At 39.0% G+C, this 26,826-nt stretch overlaps 1 protein-coding gene across 4 annotated transcripts in view; it reads left to right on the plus strand.

Annotated features, from left to right (window-relative positions):
• Wac (WW domain containing adaptor with coiled-coil) overlaps positions 1–26,826 on the plus strand; it is a 54,310-nt gene that overhangs the window by 977 nt on the left and 26,507 nt on the right. For all 4 annotated transcript variants that reach the window (XM_090319109.1, XM_090319106.1, XM_090319108.1 and 1 more), the window contains exons 2-4: positions 359–395; positions 1,889–2,084; positions 21,645–21,751. In XM_090319109.1, the coding sequence (XP_090175235.1) occupies positions 1,946–2,084; positions 21,645–21,751 (246 nt within the window). In that variant the 5' untranslated portion in view covers positions 359–395; positions 1,889–1,945. The remainder of the gene's footprint in view (positions 1–358; positions 396–1,888; positions 2,085–21,644; positions 21,752–26,826) is intronic.

The following is a 26,826-nucleotide window of genomic DNA, read 5'->3' on the forward strand; positions in this document are numbered from 1 at the left end:
GCGGCGGCGGGGGGCGGGGAGCGCGGGGTGGGGGGCGGGCGCTGCGCCTCCTTATCTGGAGCTGGCCGCGCCGCCATTTTTGTTGTTAACCCCGATCGGGATCGGGCCGGGGAGGTGGAGCGGCCGCGCGGGGCGGCGGGGCGGCGGCGTGCGTGTGTGTGTGGAGGGGCCGGGTGCGCGGGGTGGGGCGCCGCGGGGGCCCCCGGGGTGTGCCCGGGGCGCGCGTGCCGGGCTCGGCGCCGGTACGTTTGGGAGGTCCCCCGCGGGGAGGGGCGCCCGGGGCCGGGGGGGGCCCCGCTTGCTTCCTCTCCCCTCGCGGCGTCTTCGAGTCACCGTTCCTTTTCTTCCTGTTTTTCAGCTGTCACGACCGGAGGGGGGACTCGCAGCCTTACCAGGTACCGGCCGCGGCCGGGCGGGGGGATTGGCAGGGGCCGGAGGGGGAAGGGAGGGACGGCTACTCGAGCGCAGGCTTCACAAGTCGCTGCAGGCCCCGCGGTGCAGCAACAAATCTGAAAGTAGCACCGCGATCCCCCCACAAACCCGCTGCTAGGCCCCGGGAGTGCCCTCCGGAGGGGCTCGGGAACTTACCTTGGCAGTTGAGTTTTGTGATTAATTGACTGTTGTGGGGTTTTTTTTTTTTAAAGGAAAGAAAAAAACCATTCTCAGCAGGAAGATGTGAGTGGGTATTTTGAGTGAAGGAATCGGTGGGAGGTAGTGATAGGTGAATTCAGAGAGAGCTGTACGTCATGTGGTGGGGGTATTGGAAGTTAAGGCAAAGGTGTTATACTGAGGGAAACTTCTCAGAAACTGCCAAGGGTTACACCTCTTAACTCAGTGATAAACTATTCTCTACAATTTAGTGTGTGTGTGTACAAATGATGGCCCTGCAGATGAAAGATTGTGCTTTTGTATCAGTAATTGAACACTTGGTTAGTTGAGTGGTTCTGAATGGTTCGGGGCCTTCTGGGTTACGTTTTGATAACTACAGTTATTGCAAGTAAACTTTTTAATGAGTACGGTACAGCAGTCCTAGTATTGGTTGTGCTCACGGTTGGTGACTATCAAGTGACAACAGAAGTCAATACTTCACTGTCTAATCTCTGAAAGCATGAGTATTTCTAACCTGATAGTTCTGGTGCTATCTAGCATGTGTTAAACTTGCAGTTACAAACAGGTTTCCAGATGTCAAATTATTATTAAATTTGCATATGTTCAAGATTAACCTGTTGTCTCCCCAACCATTATTTACCCATTATAAATGACAAATATATCCTGTTTGTCTTAAATATTGATTAAAATCAAATAATTATTTCAGTGGTCTATCACTAAGTTGTACTTGGCTTTTTTAGGCATTGTTGATAAATATATCGGTTTATTTGGGCCAATGTTTTTATAGCTTAAAACCATCTATACCAGGAAGTAGGTCAGAAATGCTTTATTTGAATCAAAGAAATGGGAAAACTGATGGTTAGATTAATAAGTTTGCATAAACGTAAATATCATTTATATATCACTAGGTATGAAGTTTTTTTTGTGGTAGGGTTCAGTCTAGCTTTCTGTGCATTAAAGTTTTCAAAATGGAACTTGTCATATTTAAAGAACAATGTTTTGAGGAAACTGCCAAGATACTTTCACGTTGTCCAAATAGGGCTTAAAAAAAAAAGCCTGAAACTAGGAATCTTTTTTTTTTTTTTTTTTTTTTTTGGGATTGGGAAACTTAAAGTACCTCAAGTATATAGGTGTTAACTGAATAAAGGCAGATTTGAAAATGCCAATTTTACTAAACTTATAAAATTGAAATGAAGTTTATGTATCAAAATTAGCAATGTGATTAGGGAGTTGATTTTAAAGTTTAATTTGTCTTTTTTTGGGGGGTGATGTTTTACAGGCACTTAAATATTCATCAAAGAGTCACCCCAGTAGTGGTGATCACAGACATGAGAAGATGCGAGACGCCGCAGATCCTTCACCACCAAATAAAATGCTGCGGAGATCTGATAGTCCTGAAAACAAATATAGTGACAGCACAGGTCACAATAAGGCCAAAAATGTGCATACTCACAGAGTTAGAGAGAGGGAAGGTGGTGAGTAGCTTTCTTGTTCCAAGTTTCTTGTTTATTTTCTGAAATACAACCGTGACTATGGGCCAGGAGGGAGGATGGCTTAATTGGTAGAAAGCTTATCTAGCAAGCACAAGGCCCTGAGTTCCAATCTTGGCTTGAGGAAGTTAAATGTTGTGTTACATCAATTTTGATTCATTTACTATAGGAATGTAATACATGTAATACCCACATGTATATGATAATGGGAATTGCTTGTAACAGTTAAAGGGATAAAAAAAGTTCACCGTAACTTGGGAAACTAAACTTTTGGTTCTGTTATTATTGGTTTTGCATACTCTCCAGTTCTTAGCATACATGTTTGTGGAAATATTCCTAAGTCGTTAGAAGTTAGCCCCATTCCATTTGCACAGTGTTGATACTTTCCATTATTACTTATGCTCTTTGTACTGAGGCTGAGTAAAGAAAATTTGACATTGCTCAAAATTTACTAAAACATTACTTTGTAAAGCCTATATTAAAAACTAATTTTACTGAGGTAGACATCCATATTTTCTTCCATGAAAGATCTCATTGCTGAAGTAGCACTTCGAGTTATTTATAATTTTAGTGGAAAAACTAGCAGAAAATTAAATGATAGCCATTTGATTTTGCTTCTTAATACAGTCTTTGCTTACTTAAAATATCCTACATCTTTTTGTTAGTGTTCATTCCTTTTTGACTCTTAGAATAGACATAACTGCTTTATTCAGTGTGATCGTGCATTGAAGTATTGAGAAATGCTGGCCTCCTACATAAGTCCCAGCTAGGATTGATGTAGTTACTAGTGGCCATAAAATTGTGTAGGTATCAGTTTGGATGTGAGGAAAAATAGTTCTTAAATATAGATAATGCTTTGTCCTACTTGCACAGATAAAAACGTTTTAAATGCTATTTGGTAGCAAAATAAAACTGTTAATGTCTTCAGTTTTGTGGGTTGAATTTCTAGTGTTAACATAGAGCCTGAAAAGATGCTATATATTAATTACCCTTGGGAGTTTTTAATGCTAGCTCTTGAATGGTAGATTCTAATTACACTATTATTTTGAAAAAAAATTCGGCAATTATGACAAAATAAAGTATTGGTCCCTCACCTTATATACTCTCAGGTTCTTATTTTAGGGACTGAGTTATCTTTCATACTTTCAAATCTAGGAAGAAGTCAGTTTAAATACACATAGAATGCTTCTTTATTAGCTATCACCTCTATATAGTGAAGTAGTGTGCTGCTTATTCATTTCAACAAACAGTGGGTATCCACTGTGTGTCAACAGTGATTTTAAATACTTTTTGAGTTTTGATAGTTTTTAGATGCTTAACACTTTTTTTTTCTTTTTTGTTGGTCATGGGACTTGAACCCTGGGCCTGGGTGCTGTACCTCAGCTCCTCAACTCAAGACTACCACCTTACCCCTTGAGCCACAGGTCCACTTCCAGTGCTTAACACTTTCTCTGTATTTTTTTCTTTGTTATTTTCCTTCATGTGTGAATGCCCAGGTTTTGCTGGCTTTTGGTTTTCTCTTTGCTGATGCTGATGTTAACTTTAGTTCCATTTGTAAGAAGCTTTAGAAGCTTTTTACTTACTTTTCAATGCAGTTGTTTTCTAAGTAAGTCTCTACTTCTAATTTGTTTTCTGGCTGCTTGCCTGCCTACTTCAGTAAATTAATACTAAAATTACATTCTTGACTACATTATCTTTATTGTGATGGGCTGCTGTATTTCTTTTCTCATGTAAACTTCAGTCGTTGTAGTTTGACTTCAAGTATATATCAGTTATTTTACTGGTAATGCGTTCGAAACAGCTTTTTTCCTGTGTCTATGATTTTATTACAAGCATTATGAATTTTTTTTTTTGTCCAGTACTGGGGCTTGAACTCGAGGTCTGGGCAATGTCTTGAGCTTTCTCTAGGCTAGTACTCTACCCCTGAACCACAGCACCACTTTTGGCTTTTTCTTTTTTGCTTGAGCTCAGTGCCTGAGCACTGTCCTTGGACTTTCTCAAGGCTAGCACGCTACCACTTGAGCCTCAGCACCACTCCCAGCTTTTTTCTATGTGTGTGGTACCTCGGAATCGAATCCGGGTCTTCGTGCATGCTAGGCAAGCACTCTACCACTAGGCCAAACTCTCGGCCCACTTTTGGCTTTTTCTGTGTATGTAGTACCAAGGAATTGAACCCAGAGCTTCATGCATGCTAGGGTAGGCAAGCACTCTACAACTAGGCCACTCTCTTGGGTCCTCCCTCAAATTTTTATCTTTAAATATAAATCCAAATAAGTATATTTGTGATTATCAGAAAGTAACAGTGTGTTGGATAATTAGTGCTCTTAGGCATGAGTAAATACAGGGTGGCTCAAGTGGTAGAGCGCTAGCCTTGAGCACAGAGAGGCTCAGAGACAGTGCCCAGGGTTGAGTTCAGTCCCCGGGACTGGTACCCCCCTCCTCCCCCCCAAAAAAAGTCTCATCTGGCTGGGAATTTGGCCGAGTGTTAGAGTGCTTGCGTAGCATTCCCAAAGACCTGATTTGATTTCTTGATACCACATACACAGAAAGGGCTGGGAGTGGTGCTGTGGCTCAAGTGGTAGAGCTGTAGCCTTGAAAACCCAGGACAGTGCTCAGGCCCTGAGTTCTAGCCCCAGGACTGGCAAAAAAAGAAAATAGAATGTAAGAACAGTTATATTTCTCATTGAACTAGTTCTAAATTTCTTTCATTTAAAAATTTTGCTTTTTGCTGGGGGCTGTGCTCAACACCTGTAATCCTAGCTACTCCAGAGGCTGAGATTTGAGGATGGAGGTTCAAAGCCATCCTGGCACTAAAAACTATGAGATTCTAATCTCTAATCACTGGAAAACGGGAAGTAGGGCTGAGGCTTCAAATGGTAGGGCAGTAACCTTGAGCTGAAGAGCTCAAGGACAGCTCCTAGGCCCAGAGTTTAAGCCCCAAGCTGACCAAAAAAAAAAAAAAAAGTTTTTTTTTCTCTTGAGATAGCCTTCCTTTGTAACCCAAAGTGGCCTATAGAATTTTGTTTTCCTGCCTTATCCTCTTGAGTGCTAGGTTTGCATGTGCAATTAGGATGTTAATCTTAATGATTAAAAAAAAAAATCTTTAAAGTTACAAGCCATTATGCTATGTGAACTTTGTCAAAATATGCTTTCCTTACACCACATTTTGTTTTGGCCAGTCCTGGGGCTTGAACTCAGTCTGGGCACTGTCCCTGGACTTCTTTTGATCAAAGCTAGCACTCTACTACTTGATCCACAGTGCCCTTTCTGGCTTTTTCTTTTTATGTCATGTGAAACTGAGGAATCAAACCCAGGGCGTCATTAATTTTTTTTGGGTGTGGGCAGTCCTACCTGAGTTCAAAACCTGAACACTGTCCTTGGGCTCTCTCAAGGCTAGAGCTCTACCACTTGAGCCACAGTAGCACTTCTGGCTTTTTTTCTACATATGTGGTAGCAAGGAATCAAACCCAGGTCTTCATGCATGCTAGGCAAGTACTCTATCACTAGGCCAAACTCCTGGCCCCTTCTTAGTTTTTTTAACTACTCTGATTTTCATAGAGACTATATGCACAGATTTTTGTTTGTTTAGCTTTTTTGGGGGGAGGAGCGGGGAGGTCAGTCTTTGGGCTTGAGCTCAGGGCCTGAACACCGTCCTTGGATTTTCTCAAGGCTAGAGCTGTACCACTTGAGCCTCAGCATCACTTCTGGCTTTTTTTTTTTTTTTTTTTTTTTTATGTATGTAGTACTGAGGAATCGAACCCGGGTCTTTGTGCATGTTAGACAAGCACTCTACCACTAGTCCAAACTCCGGGCCCTTTGTTTGTTTGTTTTGCTCTGTCTTGGGGCTTGAACTCGGCCTGCGTGCTGTCCCTGAGCTCTTCAGCTCAAGACAACCAGTCTACTGCATTGAGCCACAGCATCTCTTCCAGTTTTCTGGTGGTTAATTGGAGATAAGAGTCTCTTAGACTTTCCTGCCTAGACTTGACTTTGAACTGCAGTCCTTGCATCATCTCAGCCTCCTGAGTGGCTAGTATTAACAGCCGTGAGCAACTGATGCCTGCCTTCTTTTATGATTTCTTGAAGTGAATGTAGATTAACGTTTATAGCTTCATCCAAGATTTATAATAAAGACTTACTGGTGAGATAAAATTTTTTGTAAACTCTACATTTTTGACAGTGTTAGGGCTCTACCTAACTTGATTTGCTTGGCTGGTGTTACTGTACTTGAACTTTATTAGTCCTGCTTTTGAATAGTTTGGAACCAGGGTCTCAGGACTTCTTCCCAAGCTGGCTTCTAACCTTGAACCTATGGATCTCAGTAGTTAGGGTTATAGGTGTGAGTCACAGGTACCTAGCTTATTTACATACAGGTATCCAGAAAGAAAAAGTTGCAAAAATCATATTTTAATTAAAATGTAATTAACAGTGGTTCTGGGGCATGTGCTCAGGGCCTTGCATTCTTTGTTGTTCTAGGGCTTGAACTCAGAGCCTGGGCATTGTCCCTGAGCTTGGGAAGCACAAGGCGAGCACACTACCACTTCTTTCTTTTTCTGTTTATGTGGTATTGAGGAATTGAACCCAGGGTTTCATGCATGCTAGGCAAACACTACCGCTGAACCATATTCCCAGCCCTTAGTCAGGGCTGGTACTCTGCTACTTGAATCAGATCTCTGCTTTGGGCTTTTGGTTGGTTAATTCCATAAGTCTTGGTTTTGTCTGACTGGGCTGATTTCAAACCTGAATAGCCTCTTGAATAGCTATGATTACATGTACCTGGTTAATAAATCTCTTGTTTAGAGGTAACTAGAAGTAAAATTTGTAAGATGTGATAATTAGATTTATTTTCATAATAAGATGAGTACTTATCACTCAGATCTCAATGTTGTACAGGTTAAATTTATATGCTTTTATGAAGTTTTACTCCTTTAACTAGCTTTTTATTTACCTCTGTGTGTTGTATAAGTGTGTCTGCGCTGGGGTTTGAACCCAGGGCCTTTTTTTTTTCCTGCTCACAACTAGCTCTATGCTACTTGAACTGTACCTCGGTTTTGGTTTTTTTGTTGTTCCTCAGATCTCAGCCTCCTGAGTAGCTAGGATTATAGGCATGAGCCATCGCGCCTGGCTTTTATTTATTTTTGTATTATGATCTTTCTGGCTTAATCATGTTCTCTTTGTATAAATACTCTTTAATTTCAGTAATGTGTCTTTCATCCTTTTTCAGAGGTCTGCCTTTTTTGACTGCTCTAAAACAGCTATTATTGACCTGCTTTCTTCCTTTTCAGTACTTCATGTATCTTGGTATTTAGTTATTTGAAAGTCACCATGCTATGAAAAATTACCAACAGGATTTAGGAGTATAGTATTCAGTAAACATTTTTAATGGTATTTAAAAAAAGAACCATGTAAAAATTATAGTATGGTTATATACACATTGCATTTTTCCTCCTGTGGTACTTGGATTTGAACTCAGGACGGGACCTTATACATGCTGTCTTCTACTTCTGAGCTAAATGCTCAGGAATGGTTTTATATATGCTTACACTTAGTATAAGACTATTAACACTACATTAGGTGGCACTTGTAATAACATCCTTCTTTGTGGAAGTGGTCATCAATCAGAAATATTACAGCTTTTGAGTTATGAAAAGTGATAGTTTTTTTTTTTGAAATTAGATAGGAAGTTGTACCAGAATTGCTGATGTGACTGGGAATTTACGTATTTTTGTGTGTGTGTTGTTAGTTGGTGGGTTGGGACTTAGGGCTTGGGCACTGTTCCTGAGCTCTTTTGCTCAAGGCTAGCACTTTATCACTTGGAGCCACAGCTCTGCTTTTGAATTTTGAATGGTTAGGTCTTTAATTATTGATATGATGATAACCTGAAGGAATTTTGTTAATGTAGCATATCCTGGTTCATCACTTTTGGGGATATGGCCCAACAGTCTGGTTTTTTTGTTGTTGTTCTTTGTTTTTGAGCCACAGTACCATTTCTAGTTTTCTAGATTTTAGTGTCCTGGCTGGCTTTGAACAACAATCCTCAGATCTCAGCCTCCTGAGTAGCTAGGATTACAGATGTGAACCACAGTGCCTGACCAAGTTCATAGAATCCATCACTAGCTTTTTTTTGGTTGGTTATAGGATTTGAACCCTGGGCCTAGGCATTGTCCCTGAGCTCTTCAGCTCAAGGCTATGCCTTACCCATGAGCCACAATGCCACTTCCTGCCCCCCCCCTTTTTCTTTAAGCTAATCCTGGGGTTTGAACTCAAGGTCTGGGTACTATCCCTGAGCCTTTCTGTGCTCAAGGCTGACACTCTTAACACTTGAGCCACTGCGTCACTTCTAGCTTTTTCATGGCTAAAGCTCTATCACTTGAGCTAAAGCACCACTTTGGGATTTTTCTATGTATGTGGTACTGAGGAATTGGACCCAGGATTTCATACATGGTAGGCAAACACTGCCACTAAGCCACATTCTCATCCCCCAACAGTCTTTCTCATCAAATCTCAGATAATTCCTATGATGCTTCTTTCATATAAGTAATAAGATTTACAGTAATGTTTTTCTACATGTGTTTAATGTACTTTGATCATCCTTACCCTTTGTTACTCTTATTCCTCTCACTAATATTTTTCTGCAGTAGTAACAGAAAAGTCCAAGACAAACACAAATTAAGGAAAAGTTTTTCTGAAGTTGCAGTTGAGCCTGTCCACCCGAATTTTTGTTACAGGAAAGCTATAAGGAATAAAGACAAGGATTTGCAAAATAGCTGCTTCAGGGGAAGGATAGCATATTAACATTTTGTTTATGGCCCTAATTGCTATGTCACATTCTTGTGAACTGAATCCACAACATTGTCTTCACAGCTCCATTGTAATGGTGCCATTTCCTTTTTCACTGTATCAGGTTCTGGGATGGCTCCTTCAACATCCGTGTGCAAACTTTAGTTTCTTTTTGTGTACATGTGCCCAGGAGTATAGTAGTCATTTTTTTTTTAGATTTTTTATTGTTGTTGAAAGCTTTGGTGCAACTTAATATTTTTTTACTTTGCTTAATTTTTTACTCTTAATCTCACTGTACTTCATTGCCCCCAGTGTTTATTGTGTCTCTTGAATTTTGTTTCTGAAACAGTTCATGAGTCTGTTTACTTTTATTTTCTTGCATGTTCTGGGGCTTGAACTCGGGGACTGGGCACAATCCCTGGACTGCTTTTGCTCTCTTTTGAGCTATATAGCACCACTTCTAGCCATTTCTGTTTATATGGTACTAAGGAAAGGAACCCAGGGCTTCATGCAGGCTAATAACCAAGCACTCTACCATGAAACCACATTCCCAGCCTCTATTTACCTTTTCTAGCCAAGTCACTATTTTCCTTTGGCTTTAGTTTAAAGAAGTGAATATACTGTTCTTCCTAATGGAAGTACATTCTTCACAGTGCAGGTATAATCAACTTTTTTTTTCTTCTTTTTTTTGTGGTTCTTGGGGCTTGAACTCAGCTGGGACGCTGTCCCTGAGCTCTTCAGCTCAAGGCTACAGCCCTACCCTTGAGCCAAGCCCCACTTTCCGTTTTCTAGAGATAACTGTCTTACAGTCTTTAGTGCCCAGGCTGGCTTTGAACCTTGATCCTCAAATCTCAGCCTCCTGAGTAGCTAAAATTACAGGCGTGAGCCACCACACCCGGCTTAGAATCGACTTTTAAGAAATGCATATTTGCTCATTCTTTATGTTAAAATACTTGAAATGCCTTTCATATGCACCACAAACCTTTAAGGAGCTAGTAGAACATTTTATACCTTTGTTAGCCCTATAGAGGGCTTTGTATTTCTCTTAGGTATCTCATGCATGCTGTTTACTTCTATGATACTGTTTTCTGAATTCCTTTTTGTCTATTAATTTGTTTTATTTATGAATTATTGATGAATTACTTTAACTATGCAATTTTAGTCTGGATTGTTTACCCTGTCCATTACTGCATGCCATCAGTTTATGTTGATAGTACTGTGGTATTTTAAGATTGGCTACTTGCTACTTTTTCCCTAATGTACTTTTTCTTGAAAATGGTTTGTATCTTACCATATGGAAACAACAGGCTCACAGATTTTCAGGCTGATAATCCTCCTTCCTCCTTTTTTGCCTTTTAATTCAGATCTAGTTATTTCTATGTCAGATCCCTCTCACATGTTCTTCACAGTCGCCTACAAGGCCATAGTCATCTCTAACCTCTTTTCTCTGTGCTATACCTGTGTGCGCGCGCCCGAGCGCGTGCGTGTGTAGCTCTGGGCCTCTTTCTCTGTTAGCTGCTTCACACCAGGTTATCACTGTACATACCATTGAGCCAGATATTTTTGATTCATGATTGAGCTCTCAGATATGTAACCTCTGAATATGAAGGGATGAATGGACCTTTAATTTTTTTCTGAAGCAAGTATAATTTATTTTTAGACTGGAATGAGATCTACTAGGATTTCCTTTTAATTCATTGTGACATTTTGTTTCTTAAAGACACTAGAGAACCTTGGAATACTGTTCAAACCACAGATGCACAAATATGATACTTGAAACATTTTTGCCAGGCACTGCTTTCTAGTGATATAGATCACAGCTCGTGGGTTGCATTGGAAGGTTTCATGAATTTGTCGTAATTGTGAGCTGTTTCAGTGTTCAGTTTTAAGCATAGATTTAAATTGGGTCTTTTGGCTTGAATATTTGGGGGTATTTTTTCTGCTAGCAGTTTTTTGCTCACTAAGATCTTTTTCACTTCATTTAATGTGTAATCTTACGTGAAGATTGAACAAAACTTTAGATGGTGGTAATTGCTTACATTCCTGAAAAGACTGATAAATTTATACTTAAAATTGAATTTTTTAAAGATTTTTTTTTCCATTTTGGTTTAGAAGATTTGTTTCTATTAGCTGTAGTTTCTTTTATTCTAAAGCTTAACTGACCAAGATTGAATTGGTCAGTGTATTGCCATCTGTGCTGTGCTTTGGTTCCCTAGACGTTGTTTATTGTGTATGTGAAAAGTTTGTATCCTTCCGCTAACATCTTTCCCATCTTGCCATCAGCCATCATTCTTCTGCTTCTATGAGTTTGTCTGTAGATTCTACATATAAGATCACTTAGTGTAATGTCCTCTAAGCTGATCCATATTATAACAAATACCTCCTTTTTTTGTGACTGAACACTGTTATCTGTGTTGTGTATTTTCTGTTGTGAAAATCCATTGATACATTTCGATTTCTGTTTTTTTTTTTTTCTTATTTTCCAGTTCTGGGGTTTGAACTCAGACCTTGGGCACTATTACTGAGCTTCTTTTGCTCAAGGCTAGCACTCTACCACTTAAGCCACAGTGCCACTTCCCCCTTTTTCTGTGTGTGGTGTGTGGTACTGGGCTTCATCCATGGTAGGTGAGTAAGTACTCTTATCACTAAGCCACATTCCCAGCCTCTTACAGTTTCAAACTTCCAAGTTTTTAATCTGTTCTCTGTTGATTTCTGTCTAGTAAGACAAGAGTCCAATTTTATTCTTCTTGTAGATAGCCAATTTTCCCAACATGTTTTTGGTATTGCTGGGATTTGAACTCAGCCTTGTGATGACTAGACAGATAGACATACCTCTTTGGGAGTCTCCAATTCCATTTTTGCTTTATTTTTTCTAGATTGGGTATTGTAATTGCTTAGGGCTGAAATTAGACTGCCATTCTACTTTTGCCTCCTAAGATTATAGTTAGGAGCCACTGTGTCTAGCTTTCCCCAGGACCTTTTACTGAAGACAGTTTTCAGTCCCTATTGTGTATTCTTTGTATGACTATCAAAGACCTAGGATTCTATATTTGTGAGTTTATTTATAAGCGCTTTTTTTTTAATGGGCCTAGGATTGAATTTAGAGCATAGTGATTGCAAGACCACTAAGCCATACCTTCAGCCCTGTGGTATTTTTGTTGTTGTTTCCAGGGGCTGGGACTCCCAGGCCTTGGCTCTGTCCCTGAGTTTTTCCTCAAGGCTAACGCTCTACTGCTTCAAGCCACAGCACTCCTTCCCAGCCCTGTACTTTAGTGCTTATTTTTTAAGCATCAGGTGGCTCCCTTTCTCCATTCAGCATATGCCTGAACTGACTTATGTCAGTTATGTTTTTGTAATTACTGGGATCACAGGTGTGCACCACCTTGTCCATCAATCCTCCATAGAAACTGAGTTAAGGACTTTCTTGTCCTGGCTGTCCTGGAACCTGAGTCTTCCAGGGACAGGAACATTTCCTGGGCCTACTACTTTTGGTTAAAAAGGGAATCTTGCAAGTTTTTCTGCCAGGGCTGATCTCAAACGTTGATCCTCCATTGTTTTTAGCCTCCCAGGTAGCTAGGATTACAGGCAACAACCCTAGGCATCATACATGTAGGTCCCATGTTGCATATGGGTCTGTATTTGGAATAGTATCACCATTTTATTTTGATTGCTAAAGCTTTGTGATGAAGTTTTAAATCAGAGTGGTACATTTAGCTTTTATTCTTTTTCAAGTAGTAATTAGCTATCTTTTTTGATTGCATACAAACTTTTGTGTGCCTAGTACAGCGCTTCACACTTTAATTTGTCTTTTGCTCAGTGGTGTTACCACTGAGTACCACCTGTATTTCCACTTTTGCTGGTGAATTATAGATGAGTCTCTTCTGGCTTCAAACCTTGATCCTCAGATATTCACATTTCATTAGTTAAAACTGCTTTTCAACTGAAGCAGATCTGTTGGAAACAAATGCTTGACCATAATGAATCAAGTAGGAGCTTTTCATTTTTAGTTGATGATTGCCTAAGATTTTATGAGTGTGTAGCATTGTACTTCAAAAGAAAAATTGATACATTCTGGATTTGATATAAATAAGTAGCCTATGCTTTGTCATCTACATGAGTTTGACCTAATGTCACTTGGTAATAACTTGGTAATAACAGTGAAAGTTACTGTGAATTCTTTTCTCTTGATTCCACAAGGATTGATAACTTCATAAATAATGGAAAAAGGAACACAGCAGATAAATAATGGTTTTTTAGAAAATCATATTTGAACCAGTGCTAATACAAGTATTATAAAACCATTAATATTAAATATACAGTGTTATTAGCCACACAAAGGCTACAAAGTTTTCTTTATTAAAACAAGAAAGTAAAGAAGGAGAAGATAGTAGTGACATGAATTAGGGTCATAGCAATAAAAGTAGCTTGACTGGATGTACTTTGAAAGAATCAACTAGGTCAATTTCTTAGCATACTTGAATTTTGGAAAAAACAGTCATAGGCTGGAATCCCCACTTGAATGAATAATACAGAATAACAGATTTGAAAGGTATGGGGAGGACCAGAGGGCTTTGATTTGTTTGTTGGCTTTTTTTTTTTTTGTTGGCTTTTTTGGTTCTCTTACATCTGACATTTTGGTTTAGCATCTGAATGGAGATAGTAGGCAGATAAGTAGGTAGGATTTAAAAATTAAAGACTGAGATTGGGGGTATTTATAACTGAAAACAGTGGGAGTATATTCATTTAAACTCTAGAAAGTGACTATCAACTAGGGACTTGGAGACTACAGGCTGGACATTAGTTTTGTAGATACAGAGGCTCTTTGACCTAGGATAGCGTTACAAGTTGGAGGTCTAAGTCAGATACATTTAGTATAATCTTTAGCAACACTGAACTGTGAAGTATCACCCATATGATGTGGGTGATGGCCACTGCATTAAGACCTGTCCTACTGTACACTACTTACTGATCTTGGGGAAAAGATCAGTGTAGCTTTTCCTGGGTGCATATTGTTATCATACTGTTAAGCTGAACTGGTTTGGAGCATTTGCATTCAGTTCTTCCTTGTATTGCAGAAGTAACCATAAGCAATATGTAAATGAGGGAATGGGACTAGATTTAACCAGTAGGAAGTTGGTTTACACTGCTTCACAAGGATAAAAAATGAGTCAGGGACATAGGAATGGACTCATAAAGGAGAATGTACTGAAGAGAATATGTAAGCAGTGGAGGAAGAGAAATTATCTTATGGAGGCAAGTATACTGAGAATGTCTAGATTTATCAATAGATTGGCTTAATGTGAAAACTGAGAATTACCGTCCTTGAGGACATTAACCTTGATGAGAGTAACTGTTAGGATCTTTGGGGGAACTGAAGGCATGATTGCTGTGTGGTTAAGAGGCTAAGGCATTGAAACAACGGCAAACTTAATTAGGTTGTGTGTGTATGCGTGCACACATGTATGCGCATGGGTGCACGTGCCCATGCTGCTCCTGGGGCCTTGATGCCATACCTGAGCTTTATGCTCAAGGCTAGCACTCTACCACTAAAACCACAGCTCCACTTCTGGCTTTTTGCTGGTTAATTGGAGATAGGAGTTGACAAATTTCTCAGCCAGGGCTGGCCTTTGAATCTTTTTTTCTTTTTCTGCAATGTACTGGGACTTGAACTTGGCCTGGACACTGACTTTGAGTTTTCTCAAGGCTAGTACTCTACCACTTAAGTCACAGCACCACTTCCAGCTTATTCTGTGTTTGCGATACTTAGGAATTGAACCCACGGCTCTATGCTTGCTAAGCAAGCACCCTACCACTAGGCATTGCTTTAGCCTTGGCCTTGAATCTTGATCCTCAGATGTCAGCCTATTCTGAGTAGAAAAAATTACAGGTGTGAAACCACTAGGGCCTGGTGTTCAGCACCTGTTTTTACAGTAAGCCCAGAAGATATGTTTGAGATTGTTTACTCTGTATATCCTTCTGCTTTCAAACTGCAGTTTTTGATGCCTCTAGTGTTATGCAATGACACCTTTTTGGGCAATATTAGGAGCAGAGGAAGAGAAAACAATTGTTTGTAACTGTTCTATATTGTTCTGAGAAGATTTTCTTTCGGAATTTTTAAAGATTGTCAAAAAACACTTAAAATTTTTAGCTTACATTATTTTGTATGACAGATTTTATATAGTATAAAACTTAAAAAAGGAGTACATGATGTGATGGTCTGTTTTATTAGAAATGAAATTAGGAGTCAAGGAGGCCCTTTTGTTCTGCCTTTGTTAGGATTATATTCTCTGTACCCTTCCCAGAATTATCCTGGCTTTTGTTGCCATGAGTTTGATTTACTTTTTTTTTTTTTTTTTGCCAGTCCTGGGGCTTGAACTCAGAGCCTGAGCCCTGGGCTTTCTCAAGGCTAGAGCTCTACCACTTAAGCCACAGTACCACTCGGGGCTTTTTCTATATGTGTGTTACCGAGTAATTGAACCCAGGTCTTCGGGCAAGCACTCTACCACTAGGCCAAATCATGGCCCCTTGGCTTACTTTTAATTTTATTAAAAATGTTAGGTCGGAAGTGTGGACTAGCAAGCAGTAGAGTGCTTGGCTAGCATGCATGAAGCCCTGGGTTCAATACCTTGTTACCACATACACAGAAAAGGCTAGAAGTGGTGCCGTGGCTTAAGTGGTACAATGCTAGCCCTGAGAAAGCTCAAGGACAGTACCCAGACTCTTGAGTTCAAGCCCCAGGACTGGCAAAAAATAAATGTGAGCCACCAGCACTGGGTTGAAATATCTATAATTCTACCTACTCTGGAGGCTGAGATCTAAGGATCAGAGTTCGAAGCCAATCTGTGCAAGAAAGTCTATGAGACTTCTATATCCAATTAAACCTCACTGTTCTTTTGCTATAAAATGATAGGTAATTGCTAGTTTGATTTGCATTTCCCCAATGACTGATACTGCTGTTCATCTTTCTGTGTTCTTGATTGTTTCTCTGTCTGGAGAAGTGCTGATTCAGATCTTTTGTTCATTTTTTTAAAAGCATTTTACCAAAGGAGACAGTTCAAATCCAAGTGTGAGAACAGTGCATCTTTATCTGTGTTACCTTTCCAATGTTCTCAACCCCATCTCTCTTCGTTTTAAATTGAAATACGTTTTTTTCTGGGTTGTAAGAGTTCTTCATGCTAGAACTTGATAAAAAAAATTATTTTTTTGAAACTATGATTTGAAGGTAGTGATATCTTCCAACACTGTGTGTATGAATGTTCCATCTATATAAAATAAACCAATCCTTCCATGTATTAATCTTGTAGATTAGTTAACTGAATACATTGTTACCATACTGTTGGGAATAATGATAAGAAAACAGTGCTTGTTCAGTACAGGCCCATCTGTTCTGTTGGTGTTTTCCATATTCATTTGTATATAGAATAGTTCCAAGACCCCTGATTAATAGTGCATCTAATACATGTATTACTAAGGAGAACATGGGTGACAGCAATTGATACAAGGTCATGCAACTTTTACAAATTGTTTCCTCTCACACATGAGCGCATGTGCGCGCATGCACGTGCGCATACACCTATTGTCCTGGGGGCCTTGAATTCAGGCCCTAAGCATTGTCCCTGAGCCTTTTTCTGAGGCTAGTGTATACCACCTAAGCCACAGCTCCACTTAGGCTTTTTTGTTGCCCAGAGGGGTGGGGGGAGGCGGAATGTAGTTTATGGAAGATGAAGTCCTAACTGTCTGGGCTGGCTTCAAACCATGATCCTAAAATCTCAGCCTCTTAAGATTACAGTTGGGAACCACCAGTGCCCAGCATTTAGATAATTTCAGACAAGCATTGTATAATTCAGTGAGAGCATGGTTTTCATATCTGCAACTTTAACGTTTGATCTTAATAAAGGAATCTTCCTTGATAGCCTTTGTTGTGATAAATACTGTGAACTTTTGTTTTTGTTTTGCTTTTTTGGCCAGTCCTTGGGCTTGAACTTTGGGCCTGGGCACTCTCCCTGAGCTCTTCAGCTACATGCTACTATCCTACCCTTGAGCCACAGTGCAACTTCTGGTTTTCTGGTAATTAATTTGGAGGTAAGAGTCTCACAGACTTTTTAGTGCCCAGGCTGGCTTTGAACCACGGTCCTCAGATCTCAGCCTCAGGTGTGAGCCACCTCACCCAGCTCATCTCTAGTAGTAGACTATCAAATATAATGTTGGCTTTTTTTGAGTGGGGGGGCGCCAATTGTGGGTCTTGAGCTCAGGGCCTGAACACTGTCCTTGGGCTTTATCAAGGCTAGAGCTCTAGCACTTGTGCCACAGCACCACTTCTTCCTTTTTCTGTGTATTTGGTACTGTGGAAACGTAACTCAGGTTTTTGTGCATGCTAAGCAAGCACTCTACCACTAGACCAAATTCCCAGCCCCAATGTTGACATATATTCTTTTTATTATGTTCTCCTTACCTCCTTGAGATACAATCGGGTGGTTACGTCGGTTAGTTGGTTAAAATTTGTAAATCCCAAAATGGCATCATTATAAAAATGAACTTGAATTGGTTCATGTGTGAATTATTATTGGTAGGCAACAAGGTTTAGAATGGCAGAAATACAATAATAACATATAATAGGGTCGGGTACAGTGGCCCACGCTTGTAATCCTAGCTATTCAGGAGCCTGAGATCTGAGGATCACTGTTGAAGGTCAGCCTGGGCACGAAAGTCAGTGAGACTCATCTCCAGTTAACCATTAGAAAATCAGAAATGGCACTGTGGCTCAAGGGGTAGGGCAGCAGTCTTGAGCTGAAAAGCTCAGGGACAGTGCCTAGGCCCAGAGTTCAAGCCCCACAGCCAAAAAAAAAAAACCAAAACAACAAACATTAGTAGGAAAGGGGAAAAACCCTTACCTCAAGCTATTTTATAGGCACAGACCCTGAAGAAAATCAAGTTCACTATTTAATTTCATGACTGTGTGACAAGTTGCATTTTCTCTTGAGCCCATTATATCAGGGCCCTGATGTAGAACTTTACTATTCATACATCTACAGCTTCAGCAAGCCACATTCATGTCCTAATGTTTTTTTCATTTTAAATATCTCTTGAAACTGTTAAATGACTACACTGAGCTTCTTACCTGTCCTATTTTGCATAATTGAGTGGTTTACTCTTAAACTATTTTTGTCTCTTAAGATTTATTTTTAATGTAGCATTTGTAGAATTTCATAGCTTTTCTATCAAAAGTACTGGTTATGTTGCAGAAATGTGACTTTCTTGATATGAAATCCCTTTATTTTTGTATATACTGGGTATCTGACTAATATTCTGCATTTTACTTCATGGATATGTAATTTTCTAGAACATCTAGTTATTTCTCCTTGTCCTAATGTCTGCATTGTTATAAGAAATACACAAATGGCCATGAGTTTGGATATAGAATTTGCAGGGGTTTTTTTTTGTTGTCGTTTGTTTTTTGGTTGGGCGTGGGTCTTGAACTCTGGGCCTGGGTGCTGTTCTTGAACTCTTCAGCTTACGGCTACCGTCCCACCCCTTTTAAAAGAATACATAGAGAAAGTTCAAATAGCCCTTAATATTCTTTGAAAGGTAATGTTTTAGTTTTTTAATAAGGTAGTTAACTAGTTTATATTATTCAGGAATATGCTGTCTCAGTTCTTTTTTGTTTATGTACTCATTTTTAACCTGTCTTGAGGCTTAAAGTCAGAGTCTGGCTGCTGTCCCTGAACTTTTCCAGCCACAGCTCCATGTTCAGCTTTTTGCTAGCTAATTGGAAGTGAGAGTTTCATGGAATTTCCAACTCAGGCTGACTTCAAACCGTCATCCTCAAATCTCAGCCTCTTGAGTAGCTAGGATTACAAGCAGTAATTAATCAGGACTGCCTGGCTCTTCTGTTCTTAAGGCTATCTGGTTTGAACTAGCTTATATTGAGAATTTTATTATTACATTTCTATACATTAATGCTTTCTATAAAACCTTTTGGATTTGAACTGGATTTAAAAGAGAATGTTGAAAGGAGTGACATTGGAACAAAGAACTTAGTAAGCCGGACATAGGTTTCTGGTCACAAATAATTGTATAAGCTGGCACCGGTGGCTCACACCTGTAATCCTACCCCCTCAGGAGACTGAGCTCTGTCGATCAAGATTCAAAGCCAGCCTTGGCACTGAAGTCCATGAGACCCTTATCTCCAATTAACTACCAGAAAACCAGAAGTGGTGCTGTGGCTCAAAGAGTGTGGTAGCCTTGAGCTGAAGAGCTCAAAGTCGTCCTCATGGCTACCAAGGGCCAACTAAGCAAGCAAGCTGTTCTTAATTGTCTTAGGTCTGCTTTATAACTTTTTATACTCGGATTTTTCTTCCTCATATTCCTGTTCGCTGTGTAAGAAGCTTTTAGAATTTTTCACATAGGTGACAACCTAAGTGGATGAAACCATCAGAGGCTTTTCCAATATCCACTTTCTTTGGGAAATTTCTTTTATCGGATCACCTACATTCTCCTTAAAGTATGGACTTTAAGTGATTATTTGAAACTTTTGGTCGTCAATGGCTTTGTGTTTTAAAATACATTTATATTTAATAGCTTCAGTTAGAAAAAGGAGTCTGCTAAATTGTGGCCATTGTTATTGCTTGACATACTTGGCTATCTGCCAAGTTGCTAGTGGATGTTTTTACTTGTAAGGCAAAGTTAGCTTCTTACTTTGGACATCTTAATGGAGAAGTCTGCCAAATCCACATCTACTCTCTTTTGAATTCTACTTTTATATAAATCTCTTGGCTATTTATGTTTGGATATCTGAAACATAACTATCATCACCTGTAGTAGTACTTGATTTCCTTTTTTTAAAATCCATTTAGTTTCTATTTCCTTTTGGTTGAAAAAGTTGATTCTCCTATTCTCCCCACTATCATTCTTTGTGTTAATAAGCTACAGCTCATTAGATGGGCCATTTGCTTATATTATCATTGCTAGCTCTCTTTTTTTGGCCAGTCCTGGGGCTTGATCTTAGGGCCTGGGTGCCTTCTGAGCTTTTTTTTCCCCCCTTAAGGTTAGCATTCTACCACTTGAGCCACAGTGCCATTTCTGTTTATGTGATGCTGAGTCTTAGGGCTTTGTACATGCCAGGCAAACACTCTACCACTAAGCCACATTCCCAGCCTCAGTGCTAGCTCTTACTTTAAAAATATGTACTGGATTTATGTTACCTTGTGGCTGAAAATCCAGTATGTGGAATGGAAAGGGCAGTACCCACATTAGAGTCAGTGTTGAATCTTTTTGCCATTTTTTTTTAATCAGCGAATTTTCTTATGTTTGGTTTTTTTATTGTAGAGGTGATGCACAAGTATTGATTCGTGAGTCAGTTAGTACCTTTCCTCTCACACAGTGTCTTCTGTTCCCTCATTCTCTCCCATTCTCTTTGTGCCTTTGCTTTTCTTAAACTGTCGTCCCTGCTGGTCATTCAGATGCATGGCTTAACTCTCATAAGATTTGACAGTTACTCTTAAGCAGTTTTTATGTAGAGTTGGCTCTTTTTTTTTTGCCAGTCCTGGGCCTTGAACTCAGCACCTGAGCACTGGCCTTGGGCTATGTTAAGGCTAGAGCTCTACCACTTTAGCCACAGTACCACTTCTGGCTTTTTTTCTATGTATGTGATACAGAGGAATTGAACTTGAGTCTTTATGCATGCTAGGCAAGCACTTTACCACTAGGCCAAACTCCTGGCCGAGTTTGGCTTTTTTTTTTTTTCCTTCCTGTACGGGGGCTTGAACTCAGGGCTTAGGCACTGTCTTTAGGCTTTCTTTGTCAAAGCCAGCGCTCTACCACTTGAGCCACATCACCACTTCCAGCCTTTTCTATATATGTGGTATGGAGTAATTGAACCCAGGGCTTCATGCTTGCTAGTCAAGCACTCTACCACTAGGCTATGCTCCTAGCCCCTAGAATGAGATTTTTAAAGAGATTGATGCTATTGACATCATACTAGAAATAAAGTTAGGGCCATTCACCATGCTTATAATCCTAACTACTCAGGAGGCTGAGATCTGTTAGCTACTAAAAAGATCCACAAGTGGAGCTGTGGTTTTGTGGTTCAAGTCAGAGTACTAGCTTTGAGCAAAAAAGCTCAGAGGCAGAATTCACACCCTGTTATCAAAAAAAACCCAGAAAGCCCCCCAAAAATGTTTCTGGGAATGAAACCTTTTGTTAATATAATTACAAATCACATCGTACATTATTAGCTATTTTGTTTGTTTGTTTTGGGGCGGGGGGGTCTTGATTCTAGGTGTCTCTGAGGTGTCTCTGAGCTCTTTTTCTCAAGGCCTTATTGCTCTACTACTTTAAGCCACAGTGCCACTTTGTTTACTGGTTGTTAATTGGAGATGAGAGTCTTGGCTTTGAACCGCAATCCTTGGGTCTCAGCTTCCTAAGTGAACTAGGATTATAGTCATGAGCTACCAACGCCTGACTATGTATATATTTTTAAGCTGTATCTGTAGTAGGATCGTGCATACTTCATGTAGTATTAAAAATATGAATTTGGAGTGCTGGCTGTGATGATACGTACTTCTAATTGTAGTGCGTAGTGGGCTAAGGCAGGCAGGTCAAGGGTTGTAATCCAGCCTGGGTTGCACGGTGAGACTTGCATCAAAAAAAGTTGATTTGTGATATTTATTTATTTTTTTCATGATCTTATTTAAGAAAATATACAATGATTTGTAGTATGGTAAAAATCAGATAAAATACAACTAATATACTTTGGTTTTATTTTTTAAGGGACCAGTTACTCTCCACAAGAAAATTCACACAACCACAGTGCTCTTCATAGTTCAAATTCACATTCTTCTAATCCAAGCAATAACCCAAGCAAAACTTCAGATGCAGTAAGTATTCTAAACATACCCAATGCCCAATTTTTAAGATTCATTGCAGGGAAAAAAATCTCACAGCAAGCCTTAGGTATAAAGTATTTCTAAATTTGTTTTCATGAAGGCATTAAGGTGGTTACATTTAATATTGCTGTGTTGGTATTTCTATACCAAACAAGCAAGTAAAATTTTACCTTTGTTATATCCAAAAAAAAATTTTCAGGACAAAACTTCTCTAGCTAAAGTTGTTTTAAGATTTGCTTTTTTCTTATCATACACAAACTCCTTAATATATTTAGAATCTATTGTGTGCTATATACTCTACTAAACACTAGGAATAAAGACTCTACCAAACACTAGGAATAAAGAAGGCTCGAGCTTCAAAGGCATGGAAGAAAACCAAGTGATCTTAATATTTTTTATAAGTTGAGGTTAAATAATTAACATTCAATATTTTTAGTATAATAAGTTCAAATGAAATTTCTAATATGCTCATTTTGGAGAAGATAGTTTCAATTAATCAGATAAATGGACATAAAACAAGGTTATGTAAGCATATAAACTTAAGATTATGTAGCTTACTTTACTGGAACTTTCAGACCTGTAGTAAGTGCAGAGAAGGTTAGAACTGTTAGGGGGAGATTGCTCAAGATATAGGCCTAGTAAAGTATAAGTTATGCTTCCAGTTTGAGTATTTAGCTAGTTGAAAACTTTGTACAGTACATAGAACAATTACCAATAATATGAATTTGTGAAATAGTATGTCATAACTTTGCATGGTGGCCATTCCTTGGTAGTCTCAGCATGTGAAAGTCTGAGACAGGATTTTTTTCCAGTTGGAAAAATTATTATAAAAGTGATGTACAAAAGTGTTGCTATTCATAAGTCAGATAGTGAGTACATGTCTTTTTGGACCATGTCATCTGATAAGAGGGATCTTCATTTTGATACTAGTCTGGATTTAGTAGCATCGTGGACTTGATATAAACAGCAACCATTATTATAGCATGTTGTGAAAACTGTATGAGTGCTGATAGGGTAGACATTATGAGAGCTTGATTATAGCAATAGAGAAAGCGGGATCATAAAAAGATACATGTCTTAAGGAATATAGAGTTACATACAGAGACAGTGGGGAACTCTTGAAGGATATAATCTAAGTATCCTCAGATTTTCAATTTAATAATATCAACCATGTGGGAGGATATGGAAAGGAATTAGGAAGAAGTATCTTAAAAAGAGGTTGGTATGTTTTGTTGTTGAGAAATAATTGAATTCCATTGTGATCAGATAGGATGCAAGGAATTATTTTGATCCTTTTTGTATTTGTTTAGGCTTGTTGTGTGTCAGTGAGTCAGTTTTGGAGAATATTGCATGGGATACTGAGAAGAAAATTGTGTAGTTGGTGAAATACTCAGATATCTATCAAGTCTACTTGGGTTATGATGTGATCTTTTTGATTGGTTGAGATGTCCTTTGGAAGGAGTGACAGTGTCCATAACGAAATATACTTTTTGCCTGGGGAATGTCCCTGAGCTTTTTCAATGCAGACACTCTACCACTTGAACTATAGCACCACTTCCAGCCTTTTCTATATACGTGGTACTGAAAACTCAAACCCGGTTCTTCCTGCACGCTAGGCAAGCACTCTGCTACTAGGCCAAACTCCTAGCCCCTCATCTAGTATTTTTCTAATGAAGGAATGAATGAATAAACTCATAGTAGATGACCCAAAAAGCAATAGCTTTAAAAATACTTCACTTACAACAAGTTTTCAGGTTTAAAATCTGTCCTTGGTAATGAATAACAGCATTAGGTACCTACAGAGAGTTGGTTATGTGGGGTTTGTTTTAATGAAGTGAGCTATTTAAGGCCCAATTACCTTCTATTTTTCAGTGCTAAGATAATAATTTCTAGTTCTAGTAACAGCATGAGTCTGTCATGGACATTGTGTGTTTAGCATTGAGCCTGGCTCATGATAAATCTTCTGAAAAGGTTTTTTTTTTTTTTTTTTTTTTTTAATGATCTAAGAATTAAAACCATGGTCTTATACATGTACTCTACCCCAGGATTTGTGCTCCTAGCCTGTGATAAGATTGTTGATTAAGACAGTAGGCTGTGAGATTAGTTGTGCCTGGATTTTTGAAACAGGACTGAATTTCCTTATTGAGAAAAAAACATTGCTGGATGCCGGTGGCTCGTACTTGTAATCCTAGGTGGTACTTGGAAGGTTGAAATAACTATACTAATTCAAAAATAAAAAAGAAATGGTTTAGACCTACTGAGAAACACTGTTCTTGCCTTGTAATTACTTGAGTTGCTGGGTAGTGATTTAAATAGTGTTCTGTATGACTTTATAACTGTTTTCATAAATTTTTTTATTGAAAGTATGTATATTAATAATTAAACATACTAAGGCTATAAGATTTTAAAAAATCAATGATTATTAATTTGAGTAACATTTATATGAAAAGTGGTTTTATTAAGACATGTTGGGCTCTTAATGCCTGATTCTAAGTGGATGACTTAGAATTTATATCTGCTCTTTCATCTAATTTTTTAAAATTGCAAACCTTGCCTAGCCTATGAGTAAATGCCACTTTGTGGTTGGAATAGGGCAGGGAGGAGAAAGGAAAGATCATATTAATTTCAGTCTTGTGAAAAGACCTCAAGGTTTAGTGCATCTGCTGTCTGAAGGTCAATTTAGAGAACATGAAATCTAGTTTGTTTTCTTTTCTCTTCTCTTCCCCCCGCCCCTATCTTATGGGGCTGCATTCTGAGTCTGGGCGGTATACCTTTGCTCTTCAGCTCAAAGCCAATGCTCTACCACTTGAGCCACAGTGCTATTTCCCGTTTTCTGGTGATTAATTGGAGATAACAGTCTTAAGGACTTCCTTGCCAAGGCTGGCTTTGAACTGCAATCCTCAGATCTCAACCTCCTGAGTAGCTAGGATTACAGACATGAGCCACTGGAGCCTGGCTTGGCTTTTTTGCTTTTGTTCTTAGTAAATCAGGAGGCTGAATTCTGAGGATCATCCTGCCTAGGCAGAAAAGTCTGTGTTTTGTTTTTGCTTGTTCTCAGTCCTAGGGCTTGAACTAAGGGCCTAGGCACGCTACTTGAGCTTTCTCATTCTACAACTTGAACCACAGCACCACTTCCAGCTTTTTCTCTGTATGTGGTACTGGGAATGGAACCCAGACCTTCCTGCATGCTGGGTAAACACTCTGCCAATAGACCACACTTGGGCTGTGAGACTTTTAACTCCAATAAACTACTCAGAAAAAGTGTAAAGTGCTGCTGTGGCTCAAGTGGTAGAGCACTAGCCTTAAGCATAAAGAGGCTCATGGTCAGTGCCCAGGCCCAGAGTTCAATCCCCAATTGGAAAAACAAATTTTTTTTTTTGCCAGTCCTGGGCTTGGAACTCCGGGCCTGAGCGTTGTCCTTGGGCTTTCTCAAGGCTAGATCTCTACCACTTGAGTCACAATACCACTTACAGCTTTTTCTGTGAATGCAGTACCAAGGAATGGAACCAAGGAATGGCTTTGTGAATGCCAGACAAGCAGTCTACCATTAGGCCACACTCCCAGCCTGATTTCTTTTTTTTTTTTTTTTTCTTTTTTTGTGGGTCATAGGGCTTGAACTCTGCCTGGGCACTGTCCCTGAACTCTTCAGCTCAAGGCTATCACCCTACCCTTGAGCCAAGCCCCACTTCCCGTTTTTTAAAGGTTAATTAGAGATAGTCTCAGGTCCTTTGGTGCCAGGCTGGCTTTGAACCTGATCTTCAGATCTCAGCCTCCTGAGTAGCTAGGATGGCATGATCCCCGCACCTGCCTGATTTATTTCTTAAAGCAAAACTTTTGGTGAAAGAAGCAGCAGTGTTTTAATATTTTTTCCTTTATGATTGTTGACATTTAACAACCCATTACTTGATTGTGTATGAACTACTACTACTACTACTACATACTACTCTTAATGTACAGTTTATGTACACACTCTATGGTAGTATATTCTGAAACTTCTGTGTCTGACCAATCTGGCTACCCCCATAAAACCAATTTGCAAGCAAACTAATTCTTTCTGATAATAGCCATTAGGTAGGACTTAATAAGTTAAAAACGATGAAAAAGCATTTCCTGAATTTGGCATTTTTGTAATTGATTTTTTTTTTTTTTTGCCAGTCCCAGGGCTTGAACTCAGGGCCTGAGCACTGGTACCAAGGAATTGAACCCGGGTCTTTGTGCATTCTAGGCAAGCACTCTTACCACTAGCCTAAACTCCTGGCCCTGTAATTGATCTTTTGAAGCTCAGTTTGTAGCTTCTGCCTTTAAAGTGGGAGTTGAGAATTCCCAACTGAGAATTTTAGTGCTATTAAGGCACTGGAGTAATGTTCTGTACCCTGATTGTTTGTTTTGAGCTGTAAATACCATAGTATGTGTAGCAGAATCTTTTTTTCCAACTGCTCTCAAAAGTTCTGATGCATTTCCAGCGTTTTGGTTTAGTGGGAAATAATTTGACTTTTGCAAAACAGGTTTTTTTTTTTTTTTTAATGTTTTGCTTATTTCAGCACATTAGTGAATGAGCTCAATTTATTTCTACTTGGGAAAATTTAAGCTGTTTTAGGCAAAAACTGTTAATGAAATTTTAATTTCCTCGATCTTTGAAAGTTTGTCCCAATACTGTTGTAAGCTCCCAAAAATAGTAGTATTGCATTGTTTTAGTCTGAAGTGCCTCTGAAAAAGTTACGAGTTCAAGTAAAAGAATATTTTTGGTACCAAGTTTCTTATGAAACTTGGCCTTTTTGATATTTCTAACTTCATTATAATTGTTACATTGCTCCTAAAATACCTGTAAGAGACTGATTAGTTTAGAAACACCAGTTTTAATTTTGGGAAATTAATGATCCAACTTACCCTATTCACTGAACGAGATGAAATTCTAATTACTGTTTAACCCAGTATATGATTTTTAAAGACTAAGGTAATTGATAGCTTTTAATTAGCTTTCTGTTTATATTTACATTTTTGTACCATTTTTCAATATCAACAATTAACACAGGCAGTTATTTTTATGTATGCTTTGAAAAATGTTG

This window comes from Megascapheus bottae, chromosome 26 (genome assembly GCF_031878675.1).
Source record: "Megascapheus bottae isolate mThoBot1 chromosome 26, mThoBot2.hap1, whole genome shotgun sequence".
Taxonomy (NCBI): Eukaryota; Metazoa; Chordata; class Mammalia; order Rodentia; family Geomyidae; genus Megascapheus; species Megascapheus bottae.